The sequence below is a fragment of the Podarcis bocagei genome (assembly GCF_964188305.1).
Source record: "Podarcis bocagei genome assembly, chromosome: Z".
NCBI lineage: Eukaryota > Metazoa > Chordata > Lepidosauria > Squamata > Lacertidae > Podarcis > Podarcis bocagei.
In genome coordinates, this window is record NC_138140.1 from 35,312,325 (window position 1) to 35,334,786 (window position 22,462).

Here is a 22,462-nt window from a genome sequence, read left to right on the forward strand (position 1 = left end):
TGCTAGCTAGGGATGATGGAAGTTGTAGTCCAAAAACAGCTGGAGACACAAGTTTGGGAAACCCTTCGCTATATAGACCAGACATAGTCTAACCTCTGTATATGCTATGTGGAAGCAAATCTGGATGAATGTTTAATAAACAGGTCATCTAGAGGAGCAGTAGCCTAGGAAGAAATTGTTCGTTGCATGGATGACAACCTGATTACAAGTAAAGTCATTATTGCATGCTTCCTTCCAATAATCTTATTTAACGAAGGTTCACACAGGTTCCTCGTTCTGGGGTGCCTTTATAACGCAAAAAACAACAGATTCCTTTCTCCAACAACCTTGGCAGTCTTACCTTTAAAAAATTTGTCTCACCAGATATATATCAACATGTCAAGCTTTTTACACAGTAAGGCCACTGATAATAATAATAATAATAATAATAATAATAATAATAATAATAATAATAATAATAATAATAATAATAATAATAATATATTATTTATACCCCGCCCATCTGGCTGGGTTTCCCCAGCCACTCTGGGCGGTTTCCAGCAGAATATTAAAATACAATGATTCATCCAGTATTAAAAGCTTCCCTAAACAAGGCTGCCTTTGGATGTCTTCTAAAAGTCTAATAGTTGTTTGTTTCTTTGACATCTGATGGGAGGGTGTTCCACAGAGTGGGCACCACTACCGAGAACCCCTGACCATTAGGTCCAGTCGTGACCGACTCTGAGGTTGCAGTGCTCACCTCGCTTTATTGGCCGAGGGAGCTGGCGTACGGCTTCCGGGTCACGTGGCCAGCATGACTAAGCCACTTCTGGCAAACCAGAGTAGTGCATGGAAATGCCGTTTACCTTCCCGCTTGAGCAGTACCTATTTATCTACTTGCACCTTGACGTGCTTTTGAACTGCTAGGTTGGCAGGAGCAGGGACCGAGCAATGGGAGCTCACCCCGTCACGGGGATTCGAACTGCCGACCTTCTGATCGGCAAGTCCTAGGCTCTGTGGTTTAACCCACAGCACCACCCGAGTCCCCTTTATAGGTTAGGTAGGTGGTAAAGCTTTGACCAGGGTTGGCACAAAGATTGAGGGTGCCCTGACAAAAATTCCCTCTAGGACTCGCCCAGCACTATCCTGATGCCCCCCAAAATAATCTTACAAAGGGGCAGAGAGGTGAGTGGTGGGGATTGGCGATGAGTATCAGGCCGTGCCAGGGATGGGTGCATGTTTTTAATGTGCCATAAGACTCTTCCTCTTCAGGCCAAGATTAAGCAAATGGACCATTTGAGATTAACATTGCTTGCTTCTTTTTAACCTGATTGGCCGCATTTGAATCATCATATATCGGTTTACTAAAGTGTGATGTGAATGTACCCCCCTTTTTTTTGCCCACACATGCAAGCCCTTCACTTCCTCCTTCAACTAAGCTGGCAAACAAGCCAGGAAGTTCTCGTTGACAGTTGTTTCCTGTTTCATCCGAATTGGGAAACTATGGCTAGCAGCTCTGGAGAAAGCCAAGATATTGAACCAACTTCAAACCGAGTTTCAATACCCTGGTTTTTTGTTTTGTTTTCTGAAACTGTTTACCATCAATCAAACAAGATCAGAAACTATAGTAACCCTTCCTTCCTGCTGCAGTGATCTGCTACAACGCCAACCTGGTGCAGAAATATCATCCCTGCTTCTGGACTGACGGACAATACCTCTGCTGCTCTCAGACAGCTAAAATGGCCATGGGCTGCCAGATTCTGGGAGGCAAGAGTAGAAGTAAGAATTCACTTCGGCTTTTTTTTAAGCTTATCTTTCCTTGTGGTTTGTATATGTTAGTACACTTCATCTTTGCTTAAAGCCAGGAGGAGGAACCTGTTGCACTCCAGATATTTGTACTACAACCCCCCTCATTCCTGACCACTAAACATTCTGGCTGGGGCTGATGGGAGCTGGAGTCCACAACCTTGGTTTTTTTGGGGGGGGCAGGCACAGGTTCTCCAGTCCTGATTGAAATAATAGAAACCTCCATCTCACCTCTGCTTTATTTGTGACTGGGGCAGACACATATTTAAGATACTTATGCCTGCTTTGTCATGTGTAGTTCGGCATATTTGGCCTAGTTTCAGGGCATAGAACCAGAAAGCTGGCTTGAAATGCAGGTGCTCCTAATCATCTGGTGGGGGTCTAAAGCATTCCTGAAAACAGATAATCAGATTAATAACAGAAGAGTTCTGGGTCATTTGACCAAAGATCCACCTAGCCTCCAACAGATCCTGAGTGGAGTAGACGGTAGCATAGGAAGTTGCCTCTTGCTCCATCTACCTCAGTGCAGTCCACACTGACTGGCAGCAGCTGACAGGGTTTCGGCAGTAGTCTTTCCCAGCCCTACTTGATGGGCTGCTGTGAGAGTGGAGTGCTGGACTAGGTGGATCTTTGGCCTGATTCACCAAGGCTCTCCTGAGGTCTAAATCTTAGAGCAGCCACCAGCCTGAGGGTTGAACTTGAGTTCTGCAGGCAGATGCTTCACTGCTGAGCTAGCAGGAAGTTGTTGCCGCCCATCATGCCTTGCTTGTGGCATGACGTTGGCGACGACGGTGATGATGAACAACAATGATAGTAACAACATAGTCTCTAGTAATCAGAGGTGTGTTACCTCTGAATCACCTCTGGTATGTGATATGAGCATAGAAAACTTCCTTCCTTGTCCACTTTGCCTGATTAGCCTCTAAACCTATTCCAGCCTTCTCCTTCCAGATGTTTGGGCCACAACTCCCATAAGCCCCAGCTGGTTGCTTCAGAACATTTGGAGACCTGGAAGGCTGTTCAGCTCAGGCTGGTGGCAGTTGTCAGTAGAGAACTTTTCTCACTTGCTCTCAAGAGCAACCTCCCTAACAAAACAAGGCCTTGTAACCCTTTCAGCTTGAGTGCTCTCCCCTGCCCTGCTATAGTAGTTCACTACTTTCAAAGAGTGCCGTGTGTGAGTCTGAGGAAGGCACTCTTCGCTTGTGAATAGGGATTTGCCAGGGGTTGAGGACCTCCAGCCTGCAGTTCAGTCTCAGCCCACCAGGGGGTGCAATTTAGACTGTGAAGCCTTTTCTCCTAAACCACGCCAAATGTCAATCAGATGATTGGACTGCCCACCTACCAGTCTCCAAGCATCAGGTGATTGAGTTGTTTCATGGGGTGGGGAAATAAATATATGGCCTGCCAGACTGAAAAGATTCCCCATCTTTGGGACAGACAGAACATCCTCAGTCTGTCCTGTCTTATTTTCGCCGGCACTCTTTTATAGTTCCATTCCATCCTATTTCATGCTGATTTTTGGAAATAGTGCATGAAAAATTATTATTTGTCGAGAAACTGCTCGACATCCGAAATAATCAGTCTCACACCAAGATGACTTGAAGAAAAAGCTTTGGCTTCAGCCATGCAATGTTTATTGTGTGCAGTAAAAATAAATCATCCTCTCTCCTCCAGCACAGCGTTTGTTCTGTTTCGTACTCAACAAAGTAACAATCAAAAGGAATGCAACCTTGCCCCTGCCCGCAGGCAAAGAGAGTCCTATGCTACGTGAGCCAATCATTTAGTCTAGCATGAGGTGTTCACGTGCTCATCATGCTCTTAGCAATATCTCGTGCTGCAAAATCACTCTGCAATAACAAAAAGCTTTTGTTCATGTTTTTATGTGCAAACCATTTTCCCACATGCCCTCTTTTCTTGTTTATATTATAAGAGGGACCCTTAATCAGAATCGCATTCCCATTACCTAAGCGTTTATATTTTGCAACATAAATTCCCCTTGTAATCCCTGTGGTGGGCCGTGGTCGAAACCACCATGCAATATATTGGGAAATCAAAGAAAGCAAGCATTGAATACAACAGCACACCATAATAAAACCAACAATACATGCAATTACAATCAATAATAAATTTCTTAACCATTATCCATTAGGCAACCAAGAAAATAACCAATCCCATGGATCAAAACCTTCAGGTGGATTCAAAGGATTATGGGTTATCATTTGTTCCATATAATCAATAGTAGCGGAGATATTGGTCGATTGATCAGTTATATACATACAACAATGAGAATGAATTAAGGCATAAATTCCACCTTTAGAGGCAAGAATTACATTTAATTTTTTTTTTTATAAAATTTTTTATTGGTTTTACAAATTTTTTTAAGACAATACAAACATATAAAAAGACATACAAACACGTATAATTTCATAACCTTTTTTTTCATAAACCGTGTTTCTCAGACTTCCCCATACCTCCCCTTTCTGCATCCCAATGTCCAAAAGTTTTTAGCAACTCTAAATATATCTGTCAATCCTCTGTCCTCTTAATCTTTCCTTCAATCTAGTCTTGTATCGCTGTAACCCTTTCTTACTCAAACCTCGACATTCTAACATTCATCAAGTTTATAATAGTCCTTAAGATAGATTTTGAATTTCTTCCATTCTTCTTCCGCCGTCTCCTTTCCCTGATCGCGGATTCTGCCAGTCATCTCAGCTAATGTCATATAGTCCATCACTTTCATCTGCCATTCTTCCAGGGTGGGTAAATCTTGTGTCTTCCAATACTTTGCGATGAGTATTCTTGCTGCTGTTGTAGCATACATAAAGAAAGTTCTGTCCTTCTTTGACACCAATTGGCCGACAATGCCCAAGAGAAAGGCCTCTGGTTTTTTAGGGAAGGTACATTTAAGTATCTTTTTCATTTCATTGTATATCATTTCCCAGAAAGCCTTAATCTTCGGGCATGTCCACCAAAGGTGATAGAAAGTACCTTCAGTTTCTTTACATTTCCAACACTTATTATCAGGCAAATGATAGATTTTTACTAGCTTGACTGGGGTGAGGCAAGAATTACATTTAAAGCATAAAAAATTTGTAAAGCAACTTCTCTTATTTCTGACATTTTTTAAAAAATTATTTTTAAAACAAAGATGGTAGAATTAAACAAAGCTTCGGTCCAATTTGCCACAGAATAACCATAAATCAGATTGAAGCAAACATGTAGATTTACTGCTCTTTCTCATCCACTCGAAGCAAACATAAAAATCTCTACACGCAGCCTGTTGGTCATAAGTCAAGTCATAAATTGTACTCTTTTTATAAGCATTATTGTCTGCATCCCCCCTCCCACAAATGCTATTTTTCAGGGCTTTTTCAGTGCACTTTCATCATCATCATCAATTTATAATTTATACTCTGCCCATCTGACTGGGTTTCCCTAGCCACTCTGGGTGGCTCTCATCAGAATTAACGATAATAATAATAATAATAATAATAATAATAATAATAATAATAATAGCAATAAAACACCAGACATTAAAAACTTCCCTGAACTTCCCTTCAGATGTCTTCTAAAAGTCAGATAGTTGTTTATTTCCTTGACATCTGATGGGAGCGCGTCCCACAGGGCGGGCGCCACTACTGAGAAGGCCCTCTGCCTGGTTCCCTGTAACTTCACTTCTCGCAGTGAGGGAACCACCAGAAGGCCCTCGGCGCTGGACCTCAGTGTCTGGGCAGAACGATGGGGATGGAGATGCTCCTTCAGGTATACTGGGCTGAGGCCATTTAGGGCTTTAAAGGTCAGCACCAACACTTTGAATTGTGCTCGGAAACATACTGGGAGCCAATGTAGGTCTTTCAGGACCGGTGTTATATGGTCTCAGCAGCCACTAGCTGCCAGAGATCATTGACCAGCGCAACCAAGGCAGTTTCACATAAAATACACATTTTATACGCATTTTAACTGTAAAAGATGTGGTTTTGGATGCGTGATGAAGAATTTTTCTCTCTATTCCTACTGGAGATGCACTTAAAATGCCCTGCTTTCCTCTAATTGAAGGTTTCAGAAGCGGCCGTTGTCTTCTCAAGCCTGACAAACCTCTACCACCAACTCCAGAGGAGAACAAGGTATGAGCAGCCAGGATTTGCAGTTTTTGTGGTGGGTGGGTTGCACCTTGGGGCAGAGACAGAATTAGGGCAGGGGTGAGGAACCTTCAGCCCATGGACCAATCCTAGCCTTCCAACTGGCCTATTTTGGCCCATGAAGCCATTTCCCTCAAGCCACACTAACTTTTTATCACTTGTGACATCATCTGATGGGCAGGAGGGTGCGATTCATTTCTGCCTTGGTTGCAAATACCTGTTTGCACATACCCAAAGCAGCAGGATTTCGCTTTTCCTTCAGCCACTCATCAGCTGACCAGTACGGCAAGGTGGGGGGGAGTTAAATCCTACTGAGAACAGACATACCCAGCCAAAGCAAAGGACCAGGTAGCGGGGCCTTCTTGGTAGTGGCACCCACCCTGTGGAATTCCCTCCCATCTGATTTCAAGGAGATAAGTAACTATACAACCTTTAGAAGACATCTGAAAGCAGCCCAGGACAGGGAAGTTTCTAATGTTTAATGTTTTATTGTGTTTTTGTAGCATTATTTTTTTGTTATTAATGTTTTTGTATGTGTTAGAAGTCACCCAGAGTGGCTGGGACAACCTAACCAGATGAGTGGGGTACATTTATTATTGTTGTTGTTGTTATCATCATCATTACTACAGTGGTGCCTCGCAAGACGGAAAACTCGCTAGACGAAAGAGTTTTCCGTTTTGGAGGTGCTTCGCAAAATGAATTTCCTATGGGCTTGCTTTGCAAGACGACAATGTCTTGCGAGTTCCTGCTGGTTCCCCCCCCTTTTCTAAGCCGCTAAGCCGCTTATCAGCTGATCCGATCAGCAGATAAGCCGCTAAAAGCCGCTAATAGCGCTAATCCGCTAATCCTTCAATGGGTTTGCTTCGCAAGACGATAAAACCGCTAGACGAAGAGAATCACAGAACGGATTGTTTTCGTCTTGCGAGGCACCACTGTATTAAAGCAAGCAGCTCTCTTTTCTTTGCAGGCAAGAGGGTCTCCTCCTGCTTGCAGCCATGCTTACACATTGCAGGCTTTTTTTCTTCCTCCCCACCACCTGATAGGGAGCGGAAAAACAAGGCTTTGCCAATCCTCTACTTGGTTGTTGTGCCCACCTGTCAGAGTTGGCCCGCCAGAAAGGTTCTCCACCACTGTATTAGGGGTAGGCAGCGTAGTGCTGTTGAACTCCCAACTCCCATCAACCACAGGCAGAACGGCCAATAGCCAAGGGTGATGGGAGTTGTAGTCCAGCAACATCTCTGTGTGTGTGTTTCACACATTCCTTCCACCTGTTGTTGTTTTTTTAAAAAAAGTTTATTTTCATTTGTAACAATTAAACATTTCAACAAAGAAAATGAAACAATTCTTACATATCAATCTTCAACTTCCCACTTCCCTCCTCCTTTTTCTGCAGTTCCATGAATTTATTTTCTTTCTTTTCCCCTGCATATTCTTTTTTCTCATCTAATTCATTTATGTTTTAGAAGTTTTTACAACAATCCTGCTCATGTCTTGTTTGCAACATATCTGTAAATATTCAATAAACCATTTCCATTCCTTACTAAAAAAAAGTTTATTGTCTTGATTTCTTATTCTTCTGGTAAGTTTTGCCGTTTCTGCATGGTCCATTCGTTTCCGTAGCCATTCTTCTCTCGTCCGGACTTCTTTCCATCAGGTTCCCTCCACCTGTGATAGGTGCTGAAAGAGGTATCCTGAAAGTCTCATTCTTTTCTTGTTTCCTCTCTGAACACTGGCAAAGATGATGAAGAAGCAGTTGCCCCCTGAACCAGTGCCTGGTGGCCAGTCTAGGACGAGGAAAGTCGTGGCTCTCTATGACTATCTCCCAATGACTGAACAGGACCTGGAGCTGCAAAAGGGCAAAGAGTACATTGTCCTGGAAGAGAGCAATGAGTCCTGGTGGAGAGCACAAGACCAGAACGGGTAAGAGACCCAACACAGACAGGGGGGGGGGGGAGAACAGTGCAAGGCCACTGCCAGGAGCCCACCCTCCACTGGCACACCCCCTGTCCCACAGGTGGAGATGAGGGGGAAAGTAGATTTAATTATCATTTAAAGGTGAACCTAACTACCGTATTTTTCGCTCTATAAGACGCAGCAGACCACAAGACGCACCTAGTTTTTGGAGGAGCAAAACAATAAAAAAAATATTCTGAATCCCAGAAGCCAGAACAGCAAGAGGGATCGCTGCGCAGTGAAAGCAGCGATTCCTCTTGCTGTTCTGGCTTCTGGGATAGTTGCACAGCCTGCATTCGCTCCATAAGATGCACACACATGTCCCCTTGCTTTTTAGGAGGGAAAAAGTGAGTCTTATAGAGCAAAAAATATGGTAATTCACATTTTCCGGGGTGGGGTGGGAATATATGAGAACGGAGTTGGCTGTCCTTCGAAATATGCACTTTCATAATTTTGCTATGTAGATTTGCAGCCAAGTACAGTGGTGCCCCGCAAGACGAATGCCTCGCAAGACAAAAACTCGCTAGACGAAAGGGTTTTTCGGTTTTGCGTTGCTTCGCTAGACGAATTTCCCTATGGGCTTGCTTCGCAAGACGAAAATGTCTTGCGCTTTTTTCTTAAAGCCGCTTGAAGAGGCGCGGTTGCGACGGACCGTGCTTCACAAGACGAAAAACATTGCAAGACGAAAAGACTCGCGGAACGAATTATTTTCGTCTTGCGAGGCACCACTGTAATATGTTCAAGAATGCTCCTACTGGGATAAAGTGTGCATAAACATGCATTTATTAGTGAAGACAACATACAAGGATGCATTATTCTGGGAGAAATTGCTTTGCAAAAAATGTACCTCTTAGAGAAAATTCAGTATAAAACATGTGTATGTTAGGAGAAAATGTATGGCACTTGTCATGGACTGGTTGGGTGCAGAGGAATGTCCTGGGAGGAAACAGCCTGGGAACCCCCAAGGGAAGACGACTCAGAGCCCGGAGAATGGTGGTAGGACAACCATGACTGGTCAGAGGGTGAAACCTGAGAGGAGGTGGTGTCAGAAGCTGAAGAGGTAACAGGGCTTAGTGAGCAGGGAGAGTCTGTGGCAGAGAGAAGTCCAGAATCAGAAGCTGGAGCAGGAGGATGGGAAGAGGGAGATCAAGAAGCAGAGATTAGTCAGGCTGGTGAAGACTCACAGGTGTTTCTCTCTCCTGATGTGACAAGCTCCCCTCTCTCCTGGTCTCCCAGAACTAGGCAAGGCATGAAGAGAGGAGAGGAGAGGTTGACTGCCATAGGTGCAGTCTCTGGTTGTTTGGGGAAAGCCCTGGAGAGGAGGGGACAGGCGGCTGTGACTCTTGGCAACTGATTTTCATGGAAGAAGACCACCAGGAATGAGCTGCTCTGCTCATTAGGCCTGGCACTCAACCATAATAATAATTGTAATAATTTATTATTTCTAGCCCGCCCATCTGGCTGGGTTTCCCCAGCCACTCTGGGTGGCTTTCAACAGAACATTAAAAACAGAATAAAACTTGAAACGTTAAAAACTTCCCTAAACAGGGCTGCCTTCAGATGTCTTCTAAAACCGGATAGTTGTTTATTTCCTTGACATCTGATGGGAGGGCATCCCACAGGGCGGGCACCACTACCGAGAAGGCCCTCTGCTTGGTTCCCTGTAACTTTGTTTCTCGCAGTGAGGGAACTGCCAGAAGGCCCTTGGAGCTAGACCTCAGTGTTTGGGCTGAACAATGAGGGTGGAGACACTCCTTCAGGTATACTGGGCCGAGTCTGTGGAGATGTGTTTTTGCTAAAAAAAGAGCTGGACTTTCAGCTGAGCCAAAGCATTTGAGCCTGGGACTTTCTGCACCCTTCCATTGAGCTACAGCCCTTTCCTCTTGGGTTTTTGTCAGTTGCATAGGGAGTGGCTCATGGTGTTGTTTTCTTTCACCCTACAGGAAAGAAGGCTACATTCCCAGCAACTATGTCACAGAAACAAAAGATTCTCTGGAGATGTATGAGTGAGTTTCCTTGGAACTGTGGGCCTGAGGGCAGAAGTTAAATGTTATGAGAAAAACATAAGAATATCTGTCCCATTGTATTTGTAATAAGATACATTCTGGAGTCTGGAATGGGGGTAGTGATGAGGGGGGAAATGAGTTTGGCGAACCTACCAAATCTACAAATCGAGAACCAAGCAACAGCTCTCCTTCAAAATTCACACTTCTCCAAATTTTATTATGCCATTGTTCAACCAAAGAATGCATACTAAAATTGCGTATAATCATGAAAAGCTCATGTAGTTATATACTTAAGTTCTCACCCTGGGCCAGCAGGGGGATACTGTGCTCATTGAAGGAGCTCCATGTGACATGGAGATCAACACCGGGTTTGCCCTGTCCATGGTGTCTTGGAGCACCATCAAAAGACTGGTACCCAGAGTGTCCAAAAGGCAACACGACTCTCACCGCATACACCTGAGAGACTACTACAGTATCCCCCTGCTGGCCCAGGGTGAGAACTTCAGTACATAACACCGAGTGGATAATACACAAAAATGCATTCTATTGGGGGTAGGAACGACTTGCAAAATGTTTATCCTAGGCAGAATTGCATATAGTAGGAGATAAGCACCCAAACATACATGGGAATTTTCTTGCAGAGTTGTTGTTTTTTTTAAATCACAAATAAATGCAGAAATGGGGCAAACCAAATTTCTGATTAGAAAAAATAGAACAGGAGAAACCAAAATTGACAGTGTTGTCTATTTCTCTGTAGTGTTTCATATTTGTAGTAGAGAACCAGTGGCTGGGAAAAGCAGGGCCCTGTCATTTCTGCCTTCTGAGGCTTTTTTGCAAATGCCTCCCATGACAACCCATTTTTCATCACACCCCTGCTAACTATAGCAGGGATAGCAGAAATATGGCAAAGGGGGAACTGGCGTCAAGGGAGAATTGATTTCATGGGGGAGAACCGATGGGTGCAGGAGTGGTTAAGCATCCGTCTCATTTTCCTGACAGCTCATCCCTTACAAAATACTTCCATTGCCCCCAGATTTGCAGCCTTGGAGAACACACATTTGCCAAGGTACCTAGTAATCTGCCCTGATTGGGTGGGAAATGTTTGAGCTTTATGTTAACATTTCACCCCAAATGTAGAGGTTCACCACCTCCCACCTCCCAGCCCTCTTCTTTGCATTTCCTCCCTGGCAAATATGTCATATTTCAGGTGGTATTTGAAAAACATAACTAGAAGGCAAGCAGAGGAACTGCTGAAGCAAGAGGTGAGTGTATAAGTACTTCCTTTCTTCTTTCCTTCCTCTTTCACTGTGAGAGTTAAATTATAAAGTCAGCAGATAATATTAAAAATGCCCAAACATGTATATCTGCCGATATACATAAAAATGTAAGGCAGTCATCATGCTGCAGTTCCATGGGCACGCCAACTTCCAGTGCAACAACAGAATGTCTGCCTGGCAGGTGAGCAAACAATGTGGATGGCAGGCGGCCCAGGGAAGCTATTTTACTGAGTGAGGGAAGCACTTCAGAGAGTGACGTCCTCTTCTCCATTAAACATGGCTGTTGAGAGCAGGCAAGGCACTCAGAGAGTGGTTTGGCAATCAGCTCTCTGCAGTGCCTCTGTTAAACAGTTCACCTGGGTTGCCTGCCATCCAGACTACTTGTTGCTCACCTGCTTGCCATTCTGCTGTCATGCTGGCTGTACACCAGATCCCATGGTGAGTGTATGCAAAGCATGAGAAAGGGGGAAAAAAACAACTACTAATACCCACTTCCTCCAAAAAAGTAAAGAAGAAGAAAACCCCGGGGGCGGGGGAGAATTGTTACGCCTTTTATATCAATCAGTAATGGGTCCAGGGGGTTGGACCTTTTCATTCTAATTTTCCATCAGCGTTACCTTTCATGTGGGCATCTGGGGGTGGGGGGAAATGAGCAACAGGGATCTTTCCAAAATATGTGGTTTTACACTCAGGGGCTTTTGAACACACTTCAGTGTCTTTTTGCCAAAACATGTTAAGCCCTCACTTTTGTTTAGGTTAAAGGTAAAGGTAAGGGGACCCCTGGCCATGAGGTCCAGTCGTGGCCGACTCTGGGGTTGCGGAACTCATCTCGCTTTATTGGCCGAGGGAGCCGGCGTACAGCTTCCAGGTCATGTGGCCAGCATGACTAAGCTGCTTCTGGCGAACCAGAGCAGCGCACGGAAACACCGTTTAGCTTCCCGCCAGAGCGGTACCTATTTATCTACTTGCACTTTGACATGCTTTCAAACTGCTAGGTTGGCAGGAGCAGGGACTGAGCAATGGGAGCTCACCCCGTTGCGGGGATTCGAACCGCAACCTTCTGATCGGCAAGCCCTGGGCTCTGTGGTTTAACCCACAGCACCACCCGCTTCCCTTGTTTAGGTTACATAGCTGCTTTTCTACCAACCTAATCAAAATGGCAAGGTGTCTGTGAGTCTTCATCAAAAGCAACAAAAACTGTACACAAATGTTTAAGCAGATTCTGCAGGAGAGACTGCTCTGCTGCCTTTATAAAACATATCCTAGCATATGGAAGTGATGCATATATAGGTCTAGCAAGACTCAGATTAACCCCCTCTTCCATTACCTATGGCTTCAGTGATGTGGGAGGCACTTTACAGAGTATTTTGTCAAATTGCTATTGATGTGTTTCTGCTGACCCTCTTAAAAGGGGTTGGGGCAAGCTGTGGGGGGGGGCAGGGATTTGCAAATGGGAATTTTGGCCAAGCTATGAGGGGATAGATGAGGAGGTGGGAGAGTTGTAAAGGAAGGGAGGGCAAAGACTGAGGATGCATTGGTAGGGTCAAAACACTAGATATCACTTCTACAGGGTCAAGGACATGCTGGTCCCTGAACCCGCTGCAGTTCGCACTAGGCACATGGTGCTTCTTGCAGCTTACTTCAAAGATCGCTCCTCATTCCCCACCCCCTACCCCACACATGAAATGTTAATGATGTCACCTTCTTCCAAATTTCAGGGCAAAGATGGTGGCTTCATTGTCCGAGACTCCATCAGCAATACAGGAAAATATACAGTCTCTGTGTTTGGCAAGTCATCTGGGTAAGTGTGGTCTGCTGATGTGGGAACAAGATGACCACACATTATACTAGTCCTCAGTAAAAACCTCAACAGTAGGACAGATATGAGGATGAGCCCCAGATGGAGGATAACATCTGTTCTAGCCTGCTCCTGCTGCAACCTGCTAGTTGCTTGTGACCCTCCTCTTCCCTCTGCCTGGCCTCTGATACCCCCCTGTACCTTCACAACAATAGATGAAGAGGAAAGAGAGAGATAATGAATGGAAGATGGGTGAATGGGGTGCATGCTTGTCTCTATGAGTACTGCTGGAGGTATGTGTGTAATTATATGGGGGTGTGGGTTTTGTGTGCATGAGGAAGATGGAATGGATGGATGGATGGATGATGAAAGGGAGAAAAAGAGAAAAAGGGGTGTCCCTACGCACTTTGGGCTTTGACCCTGCCTAGTACTTGACTCCTGGGGGAATGTGCCCTTTGACTCAATGGATGCTGGTTCATTAGCACACTTGGGAATACTGCCCCACCCACCTCAGTCTCATATTTTGCAACTTTCCTCAGAAAATAGGGACATTCTGTTTGAGTCTGTACCTGACCTGTTCTCATCTGCCTACCTTATTACTTACAACCAGTCAACGTGTGGCTTTGCTTGTCATTGGCTCTGGCTCCACGTAGAGCTGCCACCGCTTTGGCTTCAGAAAAGGCTGCTCAGCCCTGTGCTGCCTTGCTTGTCCCTTCCATCCTTCTCATGTTATTGCTCTTAACTTGTTGTGCAGCAGTGGTTGAAATCCATCAATGGCATTCCCTGGAATTATCGGTTTTCCTTTAGTCACACCTTAGGAGTCATGAACTCCAGAATTCATCATTACCCTACTGGTCACCAATCCACAATTGATTTCACAGGGACCCCCAGGGGATGATCCGCCATTACGTTGTGTGCTCCACACCCCAGAACCAGTATTTCCTGGCAGAGAAGCACCTCTTCAACACCATCCCAGAGCTGATCAACTACCACCAACACAATGCAGCAGGTGAGGAATGAAATGGTTGAGGCACAAATATACTTGCCGACTTTTACGATGGAGGTGGGGGTGGGGGAAGGGGAGAGATAAATGCCAACAGCTTGATAAAGGCAAAGAAGGTCAACAACGTATTTTAATTTATTACCTGTTCTTTGCCCTAAGATCCCAGGGCAGGTCAAAACAATTTAAAATGCAGTTTAAAACTGTTTAAAAACTTATAATTAAAAAATGCAAACACAAAAAAGAGTGTGGCTTTTGAAAATAAATGTTTACAGAGTATAAAGAGGTAGAAAGTGCTCCTACCCCTCAGAGGTTTCTCCCAACATTTGAATGAAATCTGTCCCACTGCAATTTGCACCTGTTGTGTTTTCTTCCGTCCTCTCAAACAACAAGTTTCTTCCATCATCAGTTATTTGAAGACAGTTATCCTTTCCTCTCATCTTCTATTCTCCAAATGAAACATGCCCAACTCTTTCAACCATTCCCCTTTGGGCTTGGTTTCCAGATATCGCCTCATCCAAGTCACTGACCTCTGGATATACTCTATTCTGTCAATGCCTGCATACACACCATACATTTAAAGCACATGACTTCTCTCAAAGAATCCTGAGAACTGTAGTTTGTTAAGGGGACTAAGAAGTATGGCTGCATACAGACTATACCTTCAAAGCACATTCATAGTACATGCTTTCCCTCAGATACCTCTTGACAAGGTAGTTTACCCCTCACAGATATATAATTCCCAGCAACCTTTAGCAAATCGCAGCGCCTAGAACTCTTTGGTGGGAGGCCTGATCAGCACAGGATAGAACCAAGCTATTACTTCTCATGTATTGCACACTATGCTTCTGTTTACACAGCCTAAGATTGCATTAGCATAACTTACACAAGCTGCGCAATTTGGGCTTGTCATCTTGATGCTGACTTTGGATATCTTTAGCATAGAATATATACAGCTCTGTTTATAATATACATGGTAATACAATTTATATTGCTTTGCATCTATATTATTATGAATGCACTACTTCAAAATATAATTGTTTTGATGCACCCTAGGGCTTATTTCCAGACTGAAGTACCCTGTGTCATCGCAACAGAGAACTGCTCCTTCCACGGCAGGACTTGGATATGGTAATATTTGAATGCTCTTCATTTGGGATTTATCTGTATGTTGCACCTTCACCTTTACTGTCTTTCTCTTGCTCCCCTGCAGTGAAAGTGGGCTTGGGATAGGTGAACCAAACAGCTGTTCTTGCTGCTTTCCCCTCTGTATCAGAGGTGGGAAATGTGTTTCCCTCTGCATGTTGTTTGACTACATTTCCCAGCATCCCTGATCTTTAGCCATGCTGACTAGGACTGATGGGAGCTGGAGTCCACAAGTTGCCCAGCCCAGTTCTAAGAATCCTTCTTCCCACAATGATTCACACCTCACACTGTGCTTTGTGTTGATTCTAGGGGCATGGGAGATTGATCCAAAGGACCTAACATTCCTCAAGGAGCTGGGGACAGGGCAATTTGGGGTGGTGAAGCACGGGAAATGGAGAGGCCAGCATGATGTGGCAGTGAAGATGATCAAGGAAGGCTCCATGTCAGAGGATGCATTCATCGAAGAAGCCAAAGTCATGATGTGAGTAGCAAATAACTTTATATTCGTCTCTTTGTCTGTCTCTCTTTTTCTGGGTAGATTCTTATTTCTTCTGTGATAGGGATGGGGTACATTGAAAACACTGGACTACAAGTCCCTGGGGTGGTGGAAGTTAGAGCCCAGTAACATCTGCAAGGCCACAGTTTTCCCATCCCTGCTTAACTGATGATACCAAGAATTAAGAGCACGTCTATTTATTGAGCAGTCTTTGTGGTTTGCTACCACAGAGATTGTGCAGAGGTTTGGATATATATGGTAAATTGAGCATCAAGTCTGGTTTGTTTGTGGGGTAGTTATAAGTCAATAATCATTCATCCTGATTTCCCTGTGCAGTGGTTTTGCATCTTCCCTGTCATTCCACACATTTGGGTACATTTCACCGTCACTTTCTTAAACTGCAAAATGTGTTTCTTTTAGTAAGGAGGATTTGTTGCTTCAGGATGAAAGAGGACTTTTATGCATTTTTAACTTTGCAAACTGAAACGTCCTTGTACTATATGTGCTTGAAGCCCTCCCACAGAATACTGACAGTCTGAAGGTACCCTAAATCTGCTGCATGAAAAGCATGTGCTGAGAGACTGAAAGGGAACCAAAGGAGCCTTTAGCCCACCCCCTCCTGTCAAATCTCCCATTTATTGGTTCCTCCACAGGCACAGCTACTACAGCCAGAGTTATCACCCCAAATGACTCAAATCAAAACACACAAAGATATCCAGTCTTTTTGAAAACCACAAAGATACAGAACCTGTGCTCCTCTAGATGTCACTGGACTTCAGCTCCCATCAGCCCAAGCCAGCATGGCCAGTGGCCAAGGATAATGGGAACTATAGTCTGCCAACATCTGGAGGGCAACAGGTTCCCCATCCTGGAAATAGGAGAACATGGTTGTTGTTTTGTTTAGCATTGACTTGTGCTCTTGTGGAGAATAATAATAATAATAATGGAAAATGGGAAGGTCCATAGCCCAGTGACAGAATATTTGCTTTCATGGCAGAATACCCCCATGGTAACTCCCAAGTAGAGGTAACAGAGACACCTGTCTCAAATTATCTAGAGCCACTGCCAGTCTTCGTAGAGAATTCTGAGGTATAAATGGACCAATAATGATTCCCCCCCCCCCAGAGTACTGTGGAGAATCTCAAGAGGCAGCTTTCCATTCTGCCGCCAAGTCACTGGGAATCACAAGTGGGAAGAGTGCTGTTGTACTCACATCCTACTTTTAGGGCTTCCCAGAGACATCCTGTTGGTCAGGATGCTGGAGTAGATGAGCCTTTGGCCCAATCCAGCAAGCCTCTTCTTATGTTCTTATGATGTTTTCTCACTCCAGGAACCTCTCACACGAGAAGCTAGTGCAGCTATTTGGAGTCTGCACGAAGGAGAGGCCAATACTGATTGTCACCGAGTACCTCTCCAAAGGTTGCCTCTTGACTTACCTGCGGGACACTCGGCGGTCCCTCCAGGGCACGGAGCTTCTAGAGATGTGCAAGGATGTCTGCGAGGCCATGGGGTACCTGGAATCCAAGCAGTTCCTGCACAGAGACCTGGTAGGCGATTGCTTTTCAACTGCTCCATATACCCCTGCCATCTGAAGTAAATGGGGGGGGGGTGTGCCTAATAGGGAGAGGGCCTCCTTGTTAGTAGCACCCTGGCTATGGAATAACTTCCCCAGAGAAGAGCACCTGCTTGTTGCTTGAGCTCTTTTCCTCACATTTTGAACAGAATGTATTTTTTAAAAAGAAAAATCTGGCCTCTCAGTGCTGTGAACCAAGTTATTTTATTATCTCTGCTGCTGATTGCAAAAGTGGAACATAGGAAACTTCATTTTACCCACTCAGACTACTGACCCATGCAGCTCTATGTTATCTACACTGATCGGCAGCCGCTCTCCAGGGTTTCAGGTGGGGGACACACCCTGCCCTACCTGGAGATGCTGGGGACTGATCCTGAGACCTTCTGCCTACAAAGCAGATGCTCTACCACTGAGCAATGGCCCTGGGTTTTGTGCTTTTTCTCTGCTAGAAAGGAAGTCTTCCTGCTGCATTTTGTTTTCTTATTGCATTTGTAATAACTGTATTTTGTAAGTTACTGTTGTGTTTTATTCCTGCTCTGGTAGCCACCCAGCTAAAGTATGTTGAGACCATATTCTCTTATATCTCTGCCACAGGCTGCTCGCAACTGTTTGATCAGTGAACAAGGTGTTGTCAAAGTCTCGGATTTTGGCCTTTCCAGGTCAGTTTGTGTGCATATGTGTGTGTAGGGAGCTGAGGTTGCTTAGCTTTTTCTCTGTTTAACTTTGTATATGCCTTTTTTCTTATCCCCTTTCTCATTATGACTGTCATTCCTCCTCAGCCTCTTTGTTTGCATCCTTCACTGCAGCTACCATTTCGGACTACCTCTTTTTATTTTAGGTTTGTTACCTGATTAAACAACTCTTAGTCGGTTATTATTATTTAAGACATAAAGTGCTTAACGTTTCCTAAGCATGGCACATAAGGTAAAGGTAAAGGGACCCCTGACCATTAGGTCCAGTTGCGGCGCTCATCTCGCTTTATTGGCCGAGGGAGCTGGCGTACAGCTTCCGGGTCATGTGGCCAGCATGACTAAGCTGCTTCTGGCGAACCAGAGCAGCGCACGGAAACGCTGTTTACCTTCCCGCCAGAGCGGTACCTATTTATCTACTTGTACTTTGACGTGCTTTCGAACTGCTAGGTTGACAGGAGCAGGGACCGAGCAATGGGAGCTCACCCCGTTGTGGGGATTCGAACCGCCGACCTTCTGATCGGCAAGTCCTAGGCTCTGTGGTTTAACCCACAGTGCCACCCGCATCCCTAAGCATGGCACATACTGTACATTAAAACAGAAGACAGCCCTGTCCAGAGGCCAACAATATGATAGACATGATACAAAGGAAAAATAAATGAGGAGGGAAGAGGAAAGCTAACACTGGAGTTGCTGCTCCTTCTCTGGACAATGGTGGGAGGGAAGGCAGGCTGGTCTCTCGCCAGCCATGATGTTCTTACTGAGAGGCAGGAGATGCCCACCTAGCTCATAAGAGCCTTAGTTGTTTAAGTGCACAAACTTGCATATGAGAAGACACAACAATTCTAATGGTTTTGACAGAAAGCACAGAGATGTCTTTTCAAGGAAGCATTTGGCGTAGTTTGCAGTGCAATCCTATTAACTCAGAAGCTGCATTTGAGTTTAATAGAGCTTACTCCTAGGCAAGTGTATAGCAGGGAAGGGCAATCCTCTTCAACCCAAAGGTCACATTTCCTACTGGCCAGCCTTCTTGGAGTCTCCTAGCCACAGAAGTCAGTTTCTTTTTTTTCAAAGTGGATGTGTTGTACCAGAGAGCACTTCTGTTATGCAAACTTAAATTTCCTCTATGTGAGTGAATGTCTCCAACAACATACTGATAATCTGAAGGCAACCTTTTCTGCTTAAGAGAGTCTTGGGGGAAGGCACTTTAAAAGGATAGGATAATGATTGACTGATGGGAACACATATAATTTCCATGCAAACAAATCAGGATGAATGCATGTTCTTGTATAACCTTCCTGCAAACAAGTAAGAATGGATGTGCATTGCTCAGTAAAGAGCAAACATTGTTTACTGGTAATCTCCACAGTAGCTTTGTGCACACAATTTGGAATGAATGTTCATCTTGAGGAGCTTTTAGGCTTTCAGGAAGCACAAGATCCTGTAAGGCAACATATAAACTAGCACAACCAAAATCTGTCTACACAGGTACGTCTTGGATGATGACTACATTAGCTCCATGGGATCCAAATTTCCAGTCCGGTGGTCCCCTCCAGAGGTTCTTTTGTACAGCAAGTTCAGCAGCAAATCAGACATTTGGGCTTTTGGTGAGCTGAAATTGTGTGCCACTGATGTAGAACCTGGAATAGCCAGAAGATGAACTTTCTATGGCAGTAGATTTAAGGACAGTCAAATGAACGGAACCCTGCCTGCAATAGGGAAGGCATTAAGAACACTGTGTTGCTGATGTCATTTGCAGGCCCCAGAATAGATGTGAGGGCTAGGCCTTTAAGAACTCACAGTAAATCCTAGGGATAGGGAACAGTGTTCATAGGGCTTTGGGGTATATTTAATATACATACATTGCCATATCTGACTATAAATACAAAACAAGGAGACACTGGAGCTTAAACAGTAGAGACTTAAGAGATGCTAAAGGACTGTAATCAATGCTCCATTTTTTCACCATGGCCCATTAGGAGGCAGCTTCCATGTAGAACACAGAGGTCACCCCAAGATAAGGGGTTGAGCCAGTGATTCCAAGTTCCATTATGGTGCTTTCCTGACTGACAGGTGTCCTGATGTGGGAGATTTACACCTTGGGGAAGATGCCCTACGAGAGGTTTAGCAACAGCGAGACCACTGAGCATGTGACCAAAGGGCTGCGTCTCTATCGCCCCCAGCTGGCCTCTGAGAGAGTCTACGCCATCATGTACAGCTGTTGGCACGAGGTAAGGCTTCCCGTAAACTGCCCCGGTTGCTTGCTTATTTATTAGCAATACTTGCATGTCACCCAGTAATGAAGTTCTCTCTTTTTACCATAAATCAGGAACTGTAAATGGTAAAATGCAATAACTCCAGCTATCACCAGACCCTGGGACCGCTGGAGGATTGGTGGCTCCTCTTGGCAATCCGCGTGGTGCGTGCTGAGTCACAAGTCCCTCCTCGTCCCCAGGATCCAGGCAACTGAGCCTCTTGCCTGGCTTGCCAAACTGTTATAAGAAAAACTGCTCCCTTTCCCTTATGAGGTATTCTGGAGCCCATATAGAGTCCTTAAGTCGGTTCCTTATTGGTAGGAGAAAATAACAGAGGCCAACCAGAGTATATTGAGAACCAAAGCGGCTAGAAAGCATGCAGGAGGGAGGGAGAACCCTGAACAATGGTGCGCAAGCCCAAGACCACCACCCCTAAAACATCATACATACATTGCAGAAGGAGGCAGCCTACAGCAGAAATCCTGTTTGCCAGGATTCAGTGACCTGATAATGGTCACTGATTGCATTACCTGGGCAGTCTGGCCTTTCTTTTGTGATGGTTAATACTTTAGTTCCTGAATCCAGGTCCCAGGCTCACCCTATTCATATACAAGCGCGCCCTTAAGACAGGATTTGCAAGCAAAAAGACAATGGGAAGGCTTTCTCCCTTTGCCTTACTGGGTTGGTTTGTAGGAGAAGAGGGGTAACCTCCACCACCTCATTTGATTTATCTGAATATCTGAAGTCATTGGGAGAGTCAAAATGGCTTCAGGATTGCTCTCCTGTACTATTTCAGACACATGGTTCATATATTTAGATATTTAGATATGTGCGCATTTATGAATATTTATTCTATATTAAAGTTCTTATAACACAGGGGTGGCGTTTTGTTGCTTGAAATAGAGCAGGATTCATTGTTTTTGCTGTTGTTAGATGAGCAGCCTTATAAATTTTGGTTTTATTGTATTTTTCTTCTATTTGTTTTTTAAATAACTGACAAGCTTTTGGTATTTTATATGAATTGCTTGGATACATTTTTGTAGAAAGCAATGGATAAATGTAATAAATAACAGTACATTAATGTCTATTAAGTAAACAACCTTATTGGTATAAGCTTTCCCCTCTTTTCTGTTCTTTTGCTCCAGAAAGCAGATGAGCGTCCCACCTTTCAAGTCCTTCTGAGCCTCATTTTGGATTTAGCAAATGAAGACCCCTGAACTGCCATCATCCAATCGCTCCTTTACTACTGCTTATTTTTGTATGTTCGCTCCAGAATTTCTAGATGGACAATGAATGGATGGATCTACATCATGACAAAAGTAACTGGATCTATCAGACAATACCAGATTCTTTTCGTCTGTCTCACCTGTAATAACTGGCTTGTATCTCAATTCACTGAAGTGCTAAAGAAGATCTAACTTATGACAGCAAGTGCTGGCTGGGTACTATTTTCCTCTTCAGCAGAGTAAATCCCTTTTAATGCAGTATCATGGCTCTCTACCTGTAACTTGAAATGGCATTATGGGATTCAAATAATTTTTCAAGGATGATGTAATTGTTTGGAAACTTGTTTTGCTACGATGAAATAACAATTACAAGAAATAATATGAAAATGAAATATATAAAAGGGAAATATACTCAATTGTTTATCATATTTCCTAGATACTACTATCTTGCTACCCTTTCCAGTCACCCAGTCCTCTGCCATGTGCTTTCAATGGCCCAAGATGCAAATTTATTTATTTTGTTAAAAAGGTTGAATTTACAGTTACACTCATGCACTCACACATTCTCCATCCCGTAAATTAGATTTGGTATGCTGATAAATATTCCACCGTGGCCCTTCTGCTGCAAAAGGAAGGGGGAAATCTCAACAAGGGGATGTGAATAAACTGAGGCTCCACCAGGATAATAAAGGAACTGGGTTTTTAGAAACAAAATAAAAAAATTATTTGCAGTAGCACCTTAGAAACCAACTAAGTTTGTTATTGGTATGAGCTTTTGTGTGCATGCACATTTCTTCAGACACTTCAGTAGCTTAAAGCATCAATGTAATGTAGCTCAATTCTCCCCACATTGCACGGAGCAGAGATGAGGTTGAGAGAGAGAGAGGCTTACATCTCCCACATTGCAGGATGCCAGGTGTGTGTTGAGGGTCAGAGCCAGAATTAATGGGTGCCCTGAGGACCGTTATCTCTGCATTGCAGTGCAGTGAAGTGGGGGCAGAGGGTGTTTTGTGACATCTCTGCTGCAAACAGCTGCAGACAAGACATCTTGGGTTTTGAATTCACTCCATTCGCAGAGATCTCCAATAATGCATTTTAGGACATAAATAAATAAAAAAT

The 22,462-nt window shown here is 44.2% G+C and overlaps 1 protein-coding gene across 3 annotated transcripts in view; it reads left to right on the forward strand.

Annotated features, from left to right (window-relative positions):
* BTK (Bruton tyrosine kinase) overlaps nt 1-21,764 on the forward strand; it is a 39,460-nt gene extending 17,696 nt beyond the window's left edge. For all 3 annotated transcript variants that reach the window (XM_081179438.1, XM_081179437.1, XM_081179436.1), the window contains 14 exons: nt 1,630-1,758; nt 5,842-5,909; nt 7,663-7,844; nt 9,821-9,883; nt 11,091-11,145; nt 12,879-12,961; nt 13,840-13,967; nt 15,015-15,089; nt 15,414-15,585; nt 16,931-17,147; nt 17,768-17,832; nt 19,351-19,469; nt 19,936-20,093; nt 21,263-21,764. In XM_081179438.1, the coding sequence (XP_081035564.1) occupies nt 1,630-1,758; nt 5,842-5,909; nt 7,663-7,844; nt 9,821-9,883; nt 11,091-11,145; nt 12,879-12,961; nt 13,840-13,967; nt 15,015-15,089; nt 15,414-15,585; nt 16,931-17,147; nt 17,768-17,832; nt 19,351-19,469; nt 19,936-20,093; nt 21,263-21,334 (1,586 nt within the window). In that variant the 3' untranslated portion in view covers nt 21,335-21,764. The remainder of the gene's footprint in view (nt 1-1,629; nt 1,759-5,841; nt 5,910-7,662; nt 7,845-9,820; nt 9,884-11,090; nt 11,146-12,878; nt 12,962-13,839; nt 13,968-15,014; nt 15,090-15,413; nt 15,586-16,930; nt 17,148-17,767; nt 17,833-19,350; nt 19,470-19,935; nt 20,094-21,262) is intronic.
* The last annotated feature ends 698 nt before the right edge of the window (nt 21,765-22,462 follow it).